The sequence below is a fragment of the Gorilla gorilla genome, chromosome 7 (genome assembly GCF_029281585.2).
Source record: "Gorilla gorilla gorilla isolate KB3781 chromosome 7, NHGRI_mGorGor1-v2.1_pri, whole genome shotgun sequence".
NCBI lineage: Eukaryota > Metazoa > Chordata > Mammalia > Primates > Hominidae > Gorilla > Gorilla gorilla.
The window spans coordinates 57,193,499-57,207,609 of record NC_073231.2 but is presented as its reverse complement, the minus strand read 5'-3'; the positions used below and the strand labels follow the sequence as shown (position 1 = coordinate 57,207,609).

The window sequence follows — 14,111 nt, the reverse complement described above, 5'->3', positions numbered from 1 at the left end:
CTTCTCATTTTTATTAAACTTTTGAGAGTTTTTTTAATCACAGTGACTTTTTGTCAGTATGAAGCACTATGAGTACTTTCCATTTTTAGTAGATACTTCAGTGATCAAATTTTACACATTTGTGTTTGTCTTCGTAGCTTCCAAAGTTTAGTCATTAATTTTGTCAAGATTTTTTTCTTTAAAAACTATTGTTGGTGTATTTGAACTTCCCTCAGGCTTTTCTTTATAGATGTATTTAAATATAGCAGTCAATACTTCCAGTATTGATTTATGTAAGATGCTACTATTGCAGTTGTAAAAATGCTGTTAATTCCTTTCATGTGAATATTGCGAACATTCTTTGACTATATTTGCAGTTAGAGTTACTAATTATCCATTATAGCTGAAGAATGTGTTCAGTTAGTAAATAGTAACTCCTGAATTTTCCAGTTTTAAATATAGTCAGCCCTCCGTATCTGCAGTGTCTACATTCACGGATTCAGTCAGTTGTGGATCAAAAATACAGTCGTCTCAAGGTATCTGTGGGAAATTGATTCCAGAACCCCCAATGGATACCAAAATCTGCGTATGCTCAAGAACCTTATATAAAATGGTATAATAGTTGTATGTAACCTATGCACATCCTCCTGTATACTTTAGATGATCTCTGGGTTATTTATAATACCTAATACAGTGTAAATGGTTTGTAAGTGGTTATACTATATTGTTTAGGGAATAATGACAAGAAAAACTGTGTACGTGTTCAATACAGATGCAACTATTCATTTCTTTTTCCCAGCTATTTTCAATCTGTGAATGGTTGAATCCACAGATGTAGAACCCACTGATATGAAGGACTGATTGTGTTGGAAAAACAAATAACAATACAACAATAAAAAATGATACAAATAAAAAACCAACATAGTCTGTCAAGGACTGTACTGTAAAATATACTTTTAACATCCAGTGTATTTGAAAAATGGTTTTGTGATTTTCTTTTAAACAGTGAGAGTTGAGTTTTTTGGTTTTTAAGTCCAAGCTTCACTGGCAATAGCCAGTAAATCTTTGTCAGAATTATTAATTTAAATGTAACCTCTGTTACATTATATTTAGTTCTTAAGTTATTTTAGTCATATCAGAGAGCCATTTCAGAAGACAATATGTTAAGTTAGCTTTCTCATAGACAGTAGACAGTTACAAGAGTTAGATGGGTATACCACAGGTAATTTAATAGTAAAACAAGTAGCTTAGTAATAAAACATCTCAGTTTTCAATGATAAGCCTTTTCAAAAATAATTTAAAATTAGTTCCAGGCAGGATCTATGACGTTATGTCACACATTCATGAGTGGAAAAGCAGCCACGAAATAGTGACAAGAGTGAAATAGTAGAAGAAACGGGTTAAGAACTTTACTCCAAAGAACTTTGACTGTCTCTGTAAATTAGCCTTCAAAATGGTATTGACCCTTGAAAAGTCATACCAGTTGTACTGACAATATTAGTGGATTTTTTTCACTTTGCGTAATTCTACAAATTGTGAAGCTCTGTGCAGTGCTTTAAAATCACACCTAAATCACACTTTGGGTGGCTGAGGCGGGCAGATTGCTTGAGCCCAGGAGTTCAGGACCAGCCTGGGCAACATGGTGAAATCCTCATCTCTACAAAAAATACAAAAAATTAGCTGGGCATGGTGGCGGACGCCTGTGGTCTCAGCTACTCTGGGAGCTGAAATGGGAGGATTGCTTGAGCCTCAGGAAGTGGATGTTGCAGTGAGCCAAGATAGATAGCGCTGCTGCACTTCTGCCTGAGTGACAGAGTGAGACCCTGTTTCAAAAATAAAATAGAATAAAAGCACACCTAAATCAAAGATTGAAAGTCTAGTTTCAGACTTTTTTTTTTTGCGTAAGAAACTTACTTCAAAAAAAATAAGTATTTAAAATACTTTAAAGTATTTTATTTTTATATTGTCTAGTAACAAATTTGAGCTTTTTTTTTCCTTTAATAAAATTTGGTGTCTTGATTTTTGGCAGTTCACTAAATGATGAGTATAGTGAAGGTTGATTTAATTGCAGTAATTCTGGAAAAAATTTACATGAACTCACTAAATTAAAAAAAAAAAAACCCAAACCTGTTCTGTAATAGGTTTATTGTGTAAAATTTGGGGAAGAGGAGAGTATAAAGAAAAGTCATGTCTGTTATTCCACCAATAAGAAACTATGATAAGGAATTTGTTTTATGTCTTTTTTGAAATGGAACAAGGCAAAGCAAAACAAAAAGAAATTTGCATCATGCTATAAACATAATCTTGAATCTTCTCAAGACTGTGAGCATTTCTCCATTTTTTCCTTAATGAAAGTACAAAATCTAATGGCTGAACTGGATTCCATCATATAGATAAGCTGTAATTCCTCTATTATTCGGCAGAGTTGACTAGTTTATTTAATCCTTGTGTGTAAGTGATTGCATACATCAATGGATTAAAGTACAGCTGACTGTAAATGGTAATTTTGTGTCCCCAAAGTTTATATATTAGCCTTCTGTAGAAATTATGATATTTTTAAATTGTGACAGAGGGCCTGGCTCTTCAAACAAAAATAATACTCATTATACCCCCACTCGCATCCCTGAAAAAAGCCATATAGGTTATTTTGTAAGAAATATTTTAAGATGTGACTACTCATCAGCAAATTTTTCTGTTGATAAAACTGGATTTGAAATTTTAATTTTGTTTATCTAGAATAGGTACATCTTTTATTTTCATTTACTTAAAACTTCTTGATTTTAATCTTTCAGATTTCTTTTTTTGCTCTTTTAAGAGGACATTTCGCTACTGATTGTGATATTTTGTTTTGCAGAGTAACAGCTATCCACCAATGTCAGATCCATACATGCCTAGTTACTATGCTCCATCCATTGGATTTCCATATTCTCTTGGGGAAGCAGCGTGGTCCACAGCTGGAGACCAGCCTATGCCATATCTGACAACCTATGGACAAATGAGTAATGGAGAACATCACTATATACCAGATGGTGTATTTAGTCAACCTGGGGCATTAGGAAATACCCCTCCATTTCTTGGTCAACATGGATTTAACTTTTTTCCTGGTAATGCTGATTTCTCTACATGGGGGACAAGTGGATCTCAGGGACAATCAACACAAAGTTCTGCTTATAGTAGCAGTTATGGCTATCCACCTAGTTCTCTTGGGAGAGCTATTACTGATGGACAGGCTGGATTTGGCAATGATACTTTGAGTAAGGTGCCTGGCATTAGCAGTATTGAGCAAGGCATGACTGGACTGAAAATTGGTGGTGACCTGACAGCTGCAGTGACAAAAACTGTAGGTACAGCTTTGAGCAGCAGTGGTATGACTAGCATTGCAACCAATAGTGTGCCCCCAGTTAGCAGTGCAGCACCTAAACCAACCTCCTGGGCTGCCATTGCCAGAAAGCCTGCCAAACCTCAACCGAAACTTAAACCCAAGGGCAATGTGGGAATTGGGGGTTCTGCTGTACCACCACCTCCTATAAAACACAACATGAATATTGGAACTTGGGATGAAAAAGGGTCAGTGGTAAAGGCTCCACCAACCCAACCAGTTCTGCCTCCTCAAACTATAATCCAGCAGCCTCAGCCATTAATTCAACCACCACCATTGGTGCAAAGCCAACTGCCTCAACAGCAGCCTCAACCACCACAACCACAGCAGCAACAAGGACCTCAGCCACAGGCCCAGCCTCACCAAGTGCAGCCTCAACAGCAGCAGCTGCAGAATCGCTGGGTAGCTCCTCGTAACAGGGGAGCAGGCTTCAACCAGAACAATGGAGCGGGCAGTGAAAACTTTGGTTTAGGTGTTGTACCTGTCAGTGCTTCACCTTCTAGTGTAGAAGTGCATCCCGTGCTGGAAAAGCTAAAGGCCATAAACAACTATAATCCCAAAGACTTTGATTGGAATCTGAAGAATGGACGTGTGTTTATAATTAAAAGCTACTCTGAGGATGACATACATCGTTCCATTAAATACTCTATCTGGTGTAGTACTGAGCATGGTAATAAGCGTTTGGATGCAGCTTACCGTTCCCTGAATGGGAAAGGCCCACTCTATTTACTCTTCAGTGTGAATGGCAGTGGACATTTTTGTGGAGTGGCTGAAATGAAGTCTGTTGTGGACTATAATGCGTATGCTGGTGTCTGGTCTCAGGATAAGTGGAAGGGCAAATTTGAAGTTAAATGGATCTTTGTCAAAGATGTTCCCAATAACCAATTACGGCATATTCGCTTAGAAAATAATGACAACAAACCGGTTACCAATTCAAGGGACACTCAAGAGGTACCCCTAGAAAAAGCTAAGCAAGTGCTTAAAATAATTGCTACTTTCAAGCATACCACCTCAATCTTTGATGACTTTGCACATTATGAAAAGCGTCAAGAAGAGGAGGAAGCCATGCGTAGGGTAAGAATATAGTAATTTTTTGTTTGGGGTCTTTGTATTGCTGGTGGGGTGCATGGATGGGTATATTCTGAGTTTAAGAACTTTCTGTGAAGGAAACCAACTACTTAAGAAACAACTCTACAAACACCCGTGAAGGTATCTATGTGTGTCCTATATGAACCATTTCTTCTTTCCTTTCCCAGGGTAACTCACGCTGAGTTAGCCTCTTGCTCATTCTTCATACTCCCTAGATGATAAAGGCCATTGGGCCTCACTGTTTATCATCAAAGCTGAATGAATTTTGGCATTTGTAACTAAACAGACTTCATGAACTAACCAGGGGCTCTAATCATTAATATTATTAATCATACTAACATAGGAGAAAATATATTTAGAGTTTGAAACAAACAACTTTTTTTTTGAGATGACATCTTGCTGTGTTGCACAGGCTGGAGTGCAGTGGCTATTCGCAGGTGCAGTTATGGTGTATAGCCTCAAGTTCCTGGCCCCAAGCAATCCTCCTGCCTTAGACTCCCAAGTAGCTGGGACTACAGACCTGTACCACTGAACCTGGCACTTAAAACAAGTTTTTATTTATTTATATTTTATATATTATTTAATTTTTTTTCAGACAGGGTCTCTCTTGTCCCGGCAGGAGTGTACTGGCATGAACATGGCTCACTGCAGCCTTGATCTGCTGGGCTCAAGTGATCCTCCTACCTCAGCTTCCCGAGTAGCTGGGACTATGGTCACACGCCACCACGCCTGGCTAATTTTTGTATTTTTTGTAGATAGAGGGTTTCACCATGTTGCCCGGGCTGGTCTCCTGAGCTCAAAGGATCTGCCCCTACCCCTCTGCCTCCCAAAATGTTGGGATTACAGTCCTGAGTCACTGCACCCAGCTGAAACAACTTTTAAATAAATGTTTTACTCTAATTTTGTGTTTATAAGAAATTACATATGTATATATATACATATATATATATATATATATATATATTTTTTTTTTTTTTTTTTCTTTTGTGAGATGGAGTCTCTCTCTGTCGCCCAGGCTGGAGTGCAATGGAGTGGTCTTGGCTCACTGCAACGTCCACCTCCCGGATTCAAGTGATTCTCTTGCCTCAGCCTCCCGAGTAGCTGGGATTACAGGCACACGCCACCATGCCTGGCAAATTTTTGTATTTTTAATAGAGACGAGTTTCACCATGTTGGCCAGGCTGGTCTCGAACTGCTGACCTCGTGATCCGTGTGCCTCGGCCTCCCAAAGTGCTGGGATTACAGGCATGAGCCACTGTGCCTGGCAAAATATGTTTTTAAAACATAAAACTCTTGAAGTATTTTTATAATTTTTATACTTAAAGCACTGGTACAAAATAGAGGCTTTGCAGAATTTGATTCCTAATTCTGTTATATACCCTCGGTAAGATTGAGGGAGACATTCCTGAAATAAAACATGCTGTTTATCCTTGTATTATATTGGCCAGAATATTTTTATTTTTATTTTTTAAAAATATCCTATTGAGTGGCCCATATGGGGATTAGCCCCCCAAATATTGGCCAGACTTTGATCACAGGGCCACAAGAGTAAGTTCAGCTAGGGAAAGTTTTCTCTTCCAAACTGTAACATAAAATTGGGGTCCTATTTTTAGGTGGAAAGAGAAAATGGATGGGCTTTTCTATAGGGGATACATTTAAATTTCTTTTGAAACTTAGTAGGGGTAAAGTTAGAAGCTCCTCCAGTAAATAATGCTTGTTACTATGGAAAGCATGTTCTTATGGAATGCTTGTTCCTATGTAGAAATTAAGATAAAGAGGTAACTTAATTTAACTCTATGTAAAATCAGTGATTGTTTCTGTGTGTGAAGCTGAATATCTTGTCTTTGTGGTTGTGTGCAGCAGAGGGAAGTGCTTCAACATTCCTCGGAGGGAAGGTGTTGGAATAATGACCCTAGAGCAGTAGTTTCCAAACTTTAAGTCACATTAAGTGTTAATTGGGGTGTTTATTGAAATTGCAGATTCTTGAGACCCATCCCTTGGTATATTTGATAAAGGAACTTGCAGTGTACTTTTTAAGTATAAACATTCCAGGTGATTCTGGTGCTAGTTATTGATTGCTGTGTTGGATTGTTGGAAACTTTGCTTTGGAGTAATTAATACAAATGACTTTAAGGCTCTGCTGAACCTTTTAGGTGGGTTGCTGAATATAATTGTGTTTTCTCCCACTTAAATATGAGAAATGAGAGAAATGGGATCAAAAGTAGCTACTGAGCTTTCAGTTTAGCAGTTAAGTAAAGTGGTCATATTGTAACTGCCATTACAAGTAGCGCATCAGGAGAAATGATTTGAGGTATGAAAGGTGGGATGCAAGTTAAGACTTCATTTTTAGATTGTACTGATTTTAAGATACCTTTGAGAAATATAGGCAGCAAAATCTCTGATTAGGCAGTTAGATGTCCGAGTCACAGATTTGGGGACCTTTTGTTCTTAAACAGTTAATAGCATGGAAGTGGGATGAGATTACTTAGGACAAAGGATACATGGCAAGGAAACACCAATTTTTCTTTCGCCCACCACTGAGGAGATAATTACCCTTCTGTGTCTTTTTTTTTTTTTTCTACCAAACTTGAAAATTTAATCCTAGTTTTGTTATAATGTATTTGGTATGTTATTATTATGTAGTTGTTTCAGGAAATTTTTAATGACAGGTATATATTGTAGCTGTATTATGATATATATTGTAGCCATATACACAACAGTGATTTAAACTTTAATATTACCTTATATTGTTTCATTGTTTTGTTAAATAAAGTTTGTCCTAAAGCCGCCTCCTTACATATTTTAAGTCCAGCCTAAAGGTTTTTCTGTACATGGCGAACTATAACAAGTGGAGGTATAAACAGACCGCAGCCTACTCTTGTGCCAGTGACCAAATTTTGGCTGAATCAAATGTAGCCAACTGTTCAAATAAGGCAAATACCAACCTGTAACCAATCCAGCTGTTTATCTCACTTCCGTTTTCTGTATATCACTTTTCCTTTTTCTGTCTATAAAAATTCCACCACAGGGCTGTGCTTGAATGTCAGAGCCTACTCTGGCTGGCTCTGTGATTTGTGAATCACATTCATTGCTCAGTTAATCTCCTTTAAATTTAATTCAGCTGAAGTTTTTCTTTTGTCACGTTGCTGCCACCCTTTTTAATGCCTAACCCACCTTTGACAGCTCTGTTTTGAACCTTGTTTAACTTATTATTTATTAGCAAGCCTTTAGATCCATAAAATGTCTTTGGTCAGAATATGTAAACTACCATTTAGCTGGGTATAGAATTCTTTCTAGTCAACAGCCTTTTCACTTAAAGTACTATGTATAAGCCTTGCTTTACAGTTATGTGGTTTTATATTATGGAAAATTCTGAGGCCAGCCTACATTTTTTGTTTGTAAATAGCTGTTTTTTTGGTGTATGCACAAAAGATTTTTCTTTATTTTTACATTATGAATGTAAATGTGAAAACGTGTACAATATGAATATTGTTTTCTGTAATCCTTTGTCTGCAGGCCACTTTTCTCTTTTCTATTAATGTCAACAAATATGTTGAATCTTTGCCCTTGAGTTCTGTTGGTTCTTTATTCTTTTTCTCTTCATTTGGAGGATTTGAATTTTCCTGCTCACGTATTTTTCATATGTATTTTATTTGTGCTGTTTCTGTGATTTGTGAGGTTTTGCATTCTTCACTGGTAGTATTTGTTTGCTTCTATTATCACATTCAGCTCCCCCTCTTAACTGTGTTTTCTTAATGGAATCCCTTGATCCTAGAATTCATCTTGATTTTATTGAGCACAAAGGACTGTGTTTAAAACTTATGTCTGCTTTCTGTACTTACTGTTTTTAGAAACTTTATATCTTTTTTCTTCTAAAAAAATTAAATATAATAAAATTGTAAATTTCCTTGACCAGCCAGTTTATAGTCAAGCCCTCTCTCTCCCTCTCATTACTGAACCACTGATTGGTTGTTTGTCCCTATAAGACATTTTCCATATTGTCATAATTGAAATTATGTACTATATGATCTTTTAAGACGTTTATCTTTCACTCAGCATGGTATCTTTGCAATTCATCTATGTCGTTGTATAACTCAATTCTTTGTTCCTTTTTATTACTAGGTAGTTTTCTGTTACATGGATGGATGACCATTGTGTCTATTCCATTCATCCTTTGAAGGATATTTGGGATGTTTTCCTTTTGGGGGTAATGTAAATAAGGCTCCTATAAGAATTTGTGTATACTTAAAATATGTATATTTTTAAATCATACAATAAAATTCACTTTTGGGGGGGGCGTACAGCTCTATGAATTTTAACATATGTAGATTTGTGTAACTACCCTATCAGTTAGGATACAGAACAGTTTCGTCATCCCCCAAACCCTCCCTTATATACTAGCCTTTTGTTTTTCCATGCTTCCCCCATGCCTAAGCCCTGACAGCCACTCATCTGGACTCATAATTTTGTAATCTCCTTTGTGGTTGTGGTGGCTTCAGGACTATCTTTGGGCTTTTTGTGTTTAGTCATTGAATGAGTAAGAGAATCCTTGAGTTCAGTTATTTGTCTCAGAATGGGTACTTTTACCCTCCCCACCCCATTTCTTTCATTGCTGGATGCTAGTTGCATATACCTTTCTCTTTGCAAATGTGGAGATGGGAGAGTCATGCTGTAAATTGATTTTACCAGTTAAGTGATTGACCAGCCTGTGGAGATTTAAAAGGGAAAGCCAGTATAATGGGTTGTGCTAGGTATTTGACTGTCCCTTAAGTTTGAAACCACTGTGTTAGGAACCAGTTTTCCTTGCTTGTTAGCTGGTTAGCGTATAGGGTTGTCCAGTTTTCTTCCTGGTACTTTTAGCCTTGTGTAGGCAGAATTTGTATTTTCATTTGTTGATTTTCTCTTTGATATGCTTGTGCTTGCATTTGGACTTCCCAGCATAACTGCTTTCAAATACTTCGGTCATTTTAGTGCTGAAGGAAGGATGTGCTGCCTGTCTATTCTAGGTCCTTCACTTCATTGAAAAGAACAAATTAGTTGTATTTTGCTAGGATTTTCTTTACTACTTATGCCTTTTTTTTTTTTTTTTAAATAAAAGTAGTTGTAAGTCATTATTAGTGTCTGGTTTTAATATGGCCTTATCTGTCATGTATTTAGCTGGAATTTCTCAAAGCTTCTGGTATGTGGATGTACTATATCCCCAAGTGAATATCTTGGAAACCTTGGATAAAGGTTGGGTTTCTTAAACTCAACCTTGGGGGAGGCAGCACTAATTGCAAAAGACTGCTACATTTGATTAGATTAAAATCTGTCCATCAAAAGATGCTTTAAAGAAAGTTTAAGAGGCCTGGCTGGGCATGGTGGCTCACATTTGTAATCCCAACACTTTGGGAGGGAGGCCCAGGTGCACGGATTGCTTGAGGTCAGGTGTTTGATACCAGCCTGGCCAACATGGTGAAACTCTGTCTCTACTAAAAATACAAAAGTTAGCCAGGCATGGTGGTGCATGCCTGTAGTCCCAGCTACTTGGGAGGCTGAGACAGGAGAATTGGTTGAACCGGGGAGGTGGATTGCAGTAAGCCAGGATGGCACCACTCCACTCCAGCCTGGGTGACAGAGCTAGACTCCATCCAAAAAAAAAAAGCAGCAGCAGCCATGTTTCTTAAAAGACTAAAAGAAATTTGAACTTAACTGACTAAAGATTTTTATCAAGAGTATATAAGCTAGTGTGGTGGTGCATGCCTGTATTCACAGCTACCCAGGAGGCTGAGGCAGAAGGATTGCTTCATCCCAGGAGTTTGAGACCAGCCTGAGTAGCACAATGAGAGCCCATCTCTAAAATAAATGAATATATTTTTAAAAGAATATATATAGAAATTCTGTGAATTAATTTAAGAAAAGATAACCAATAGAAAAATAGTCAAAGATGTGAATAGGCATTTAATGAGAGGAAAAACATGTAGCTAATAAGAATATAAAGGCTTACTAAAAATGAGGGAATACGAGTCAGGACTACAGTGAGAATATTTTATATCCATTCATTTGGCAAAATTAAGTTTGACAGTATCAGGTATTGGAAAGATTGTAGATCAACAAGACCTCTTACACAGTTGTAAATGAGAATCTAAATTGATAAATCCACTTCAAGAAGCAGTTTTGTATTTTCCTGTAAAGTTGAACATAATCTACCTTATAATTCAGCGGTTGTTTTCTGGGATACATACCTAATAGAAACTTTCATGTATAAGAATGTTAGGAGCAATCAATAGTTTTTTTTTTTTCAAAAAAATGGCAGCAGTTCAAATGTCCATCATTAGTAAAATGGCCAAATATATTGGTGCCCGAGACAGTATAACAGAATAAACTGTAGTTACATGCAAAAGTATTGGTAACTATACTTTTGCTTCACCTTTTTGGTCGTAAATAAACTTTTTGGGGGAGGCCGGGCATGGTGGCTCACGCCTGTAATCCCAGCATTTCGGGAGGCCGATGCAGGAGGATCACCTGAGGTCAGGAGTTCGAGATCAGCCTGGCTAACATGTTGAAACCCCTTTTCTACTAAAAATACAAAAAATTAGCCGGGCGTGGTGGCGCATGCCTGTAATCCAGAGAATCACTTGAACCCTGTAGGCGGAGGTTGCAGTGAAGCGAGTTCGTGCTATTGCACTCCAGCTTGGGCAACAAGAGCGAAACTCTGTCTCAAAAAACAATAAAAGTAAAAAAAATAATAATAATAAATTTTGGGGGGAATAAGAATATGTGAAACATTCATACCTTTTATCCAGATTCACTTATTATTAACATGCTTCACCATCTGCTTTATGGTTCTTTTGAACCACTTGAGAAGTTATCTCAACTTTCCCCAAAAAAACTATAGTGTTTTTTTCCTATAGGAAAGAATAAGGGTATTATCTTGCATAACCACAATATTCTGTCAGATGATCCATGGAATTGCTTATTGCTTTCTTCTGGTAGCGAATCCAGTCTAGGATCAGGTAAAGGATCTAACTTGGTTACAACAATTTTGAATAGTAAGTTTAGAAGGGTTATACTAACCTGCTTTCCCCAAGTTTGGGGAGATTTTAACTAAAATTTACATTGAGGTCTATAGTTACCGTATCTTTCTTTCATTTCCTTCCTATGTTCATGTTTTTCTTTAAATTCTTGAGCCTGATTATGACAACAAACAAGGACTTTAAAAACCTAATTTCATCTCTTGTCATTGCTAGATATTTTTTATTGACTGATTACTTTGGCAACAGGAGTTCCTTGGCTTGCCTTGCCAGCCAACAAGGCTCTTCCTGTGGAGGAGCCAACCTGTCATATCCTGTCTGCTTATATAAAACTTGGAAATGTCAGGCCCTCTATTTTAGAGTGAAGGGTATTGGTGAAGCTTCAAATTGTCGGAGAAATCCATGCTAGTTAGTATTTGTATTATATTTGAAAACATAATTTTGATATATTTGAGTAAAATCAAGCTTGATGAATGAATAACCAATACTCCATTAAAAGAAGTAGTAATTCCGGGAGTGGAAGATAATTAAAAATACAAAACAAAATTGTAATTTGTATTGTTAGGAAGGATTCCTGTGTAAAAAGAACAGAAAACCAGAAAGTGTTATTGGAAATTAGAAACATAATTATCAGAATTTAAAAATCTGAGTAACCAGATTAATAAAATGTCATGTTTTAGACCCAGTTGGTGATCTGAAGCTTCAGATTAGAGAAAAATTTCAAATGTGCAGCAATAGAGATGAAAATACAGAATGGGAAAGATGTGATGGAAAGAGAGGTGCTCCAGTATTTCTCTGAAAGAATGTTAAAAGAATACAGGAAACAATAATCAAAAGGAGGAATGATTTAACAAAAACAGATAAATATTTTCAGATGGAATGGGAGGAATACATGAGCCCAGGAGTTCAAGACTACCCTGGGCAACATAGTGAGACCCTGTATTTACGTGTGTGTGTGTGTGTGTGTGTGACCCTGGGCAACATAGACCCTGTATTTACATGTGTGTGTGCGTGTGTGCGTGCGTGTGTGTGTCAGGGTCTCACTCCCATTGCCCAGGCTGGAGTGCAGTGGTGTGATCATAAGTTCACTGCAGCCTCGACTTCCCAGGCTCAGGTGATTCTTCCACCTCAGTCTCCCAAGTACCTGTGACTACAGGCATGCGCCACCATGCCCATCTAATTTTTCCTTGTTTAGTAGAGACAGGATTTTGCCATGTTGCCCAGGTTGGTTTAGAACTTACAGACTCAAGCGCTCTGCCTGCCTCAGCCTCTCAAAGTTCTGGGATTACAGGCATGAATCACCACACCTGGCCTTTACAAAAAATTTAAAAATTAGCCAAGTGTGGTGGCAAGTGCCAGTATTCCCAGCTACTTGGGAGGCTGAGTTTGGAGTACTGCTTTATCCTGGGAAGTTGAGGCTGCAGTTAGCCATGATTGTGCCACTGAACTCCAGCTTGGGCGACAGAAGTCTGTCTCTTAAAAAAAAAAAAAAAAAAAAATTAAAGGCTGGGCTTGGTGGCTCAACGCCTGTAATCACAGCACTTTGGGAGGCTGAGGTGGGAGGATCACTTGAGGTCAGGAGTTTGAGACCAGCGTGGCCAACATGGTGAAACGCTGTCTCTACTAAAAATACAAAAATTAGCGAGGTGCGCTGACAGGCACTTGTAATCCCAGCTCCTCGGGAGGCTGAGGTAGGAGAATCACTTGAAACCAGGAGGCGGAAGTTGCAGTGAGCCAAGATTGCGCCACTGCACTCCATCCTGGGCGACAGAGCAAGACTCCGTCTCAAAAAAAAAAAAAAGAAAAAAGGAAAAGAATAAAAAAGGACAAAGACAAAATCTTAAAAGCTTCCTGAGTAAAAGACAAATTACCTACAAAGAAAGGAGAATCAGACTGTCATCAGAATTCTATAACCCTGGATACTCAAATTTAAAATCTTATTTTTGGGTTGAGAGGGGTGGAGAGGAGTGGTTTATGGAATTATACCTGTAAAGATGAGTGTTTAATTATATCAGTGAGGTGGGTTGGAGGGTCGGGGGAGTAAAAGAAATGTAGACTTAAAAGAGCTTAGCCACGTACTGTTCATGAAACCATACTTAAAGTGTTTCAGCAGAATGAAAAAGAATTCAAGAAAGAACAACAACCCGTAGCACCTGGTTATACTAGAACAAATACCTCTCAGCAGGGACCCTATGTGCATTTTATGTCACACAGGTTGACATTGTTTATAGAGGATCAGAACTTTTGGCCATCTCATCCTGCCTACTTAATTGGCATTATGGTCCTTCACACCTGACAGTGTGGGCCCTTGGTTGGGAACCACTGACCTTGGAGAATTGAAGGAAGCTAAAAAGAAATAAAATTTCTAGATAGCCTTTGTCATATTGGAAGATAACCTCTGAAAGAGCAGGCTTTGCTCTCTGCTGAATCCCTAGCACCTAGAAAAATGCTTAGCACACAGTAGGTTTTAAGTAGACATTTGTTAAAAGTGGAAATGCTTTGAAGAATCTCTTCCCATTTGCAAAGTATGAATGTATAGAATTTTTTCTTCTTTATAGGTGTAATTGCTGTTACTTGATCATTGAAGTTATATAAAATGCTGTCTATTGGTTTTTTTCATTTGTAGAAATGGACAGTAGGATATAAAAGAT

The 14,111-nt window shown here is 37.7% G+C and overlaps 1 protein-coding gene across 4 annotated transcripts in view; it reads left to right on the top strand.

Moving 5' to 3' along the window:
- YTHDF3 (YTH N6-methyladenosine RNA binding protein F3) overlaps positions 1-14,111 on the top strand; it is a 42,433-nt gene that overhangs the window by 12,868 nt on the left and 15,454 nt on the right. For all 4 annotated transcript variants that reach the window (XM_031013873.3, XM_019032701.4, XM_055349324.2 and 1 more), the window contains one exon: positions 2,834-4,432. In XM_031013873.3, coding sequence (XP_030869733.1) covers positions 2,834-4,432 — 1,599 coding nt within the window. The remainder of the gene's footprint in view (positions 1-2,833; positions 4,433-14,111) is intronic.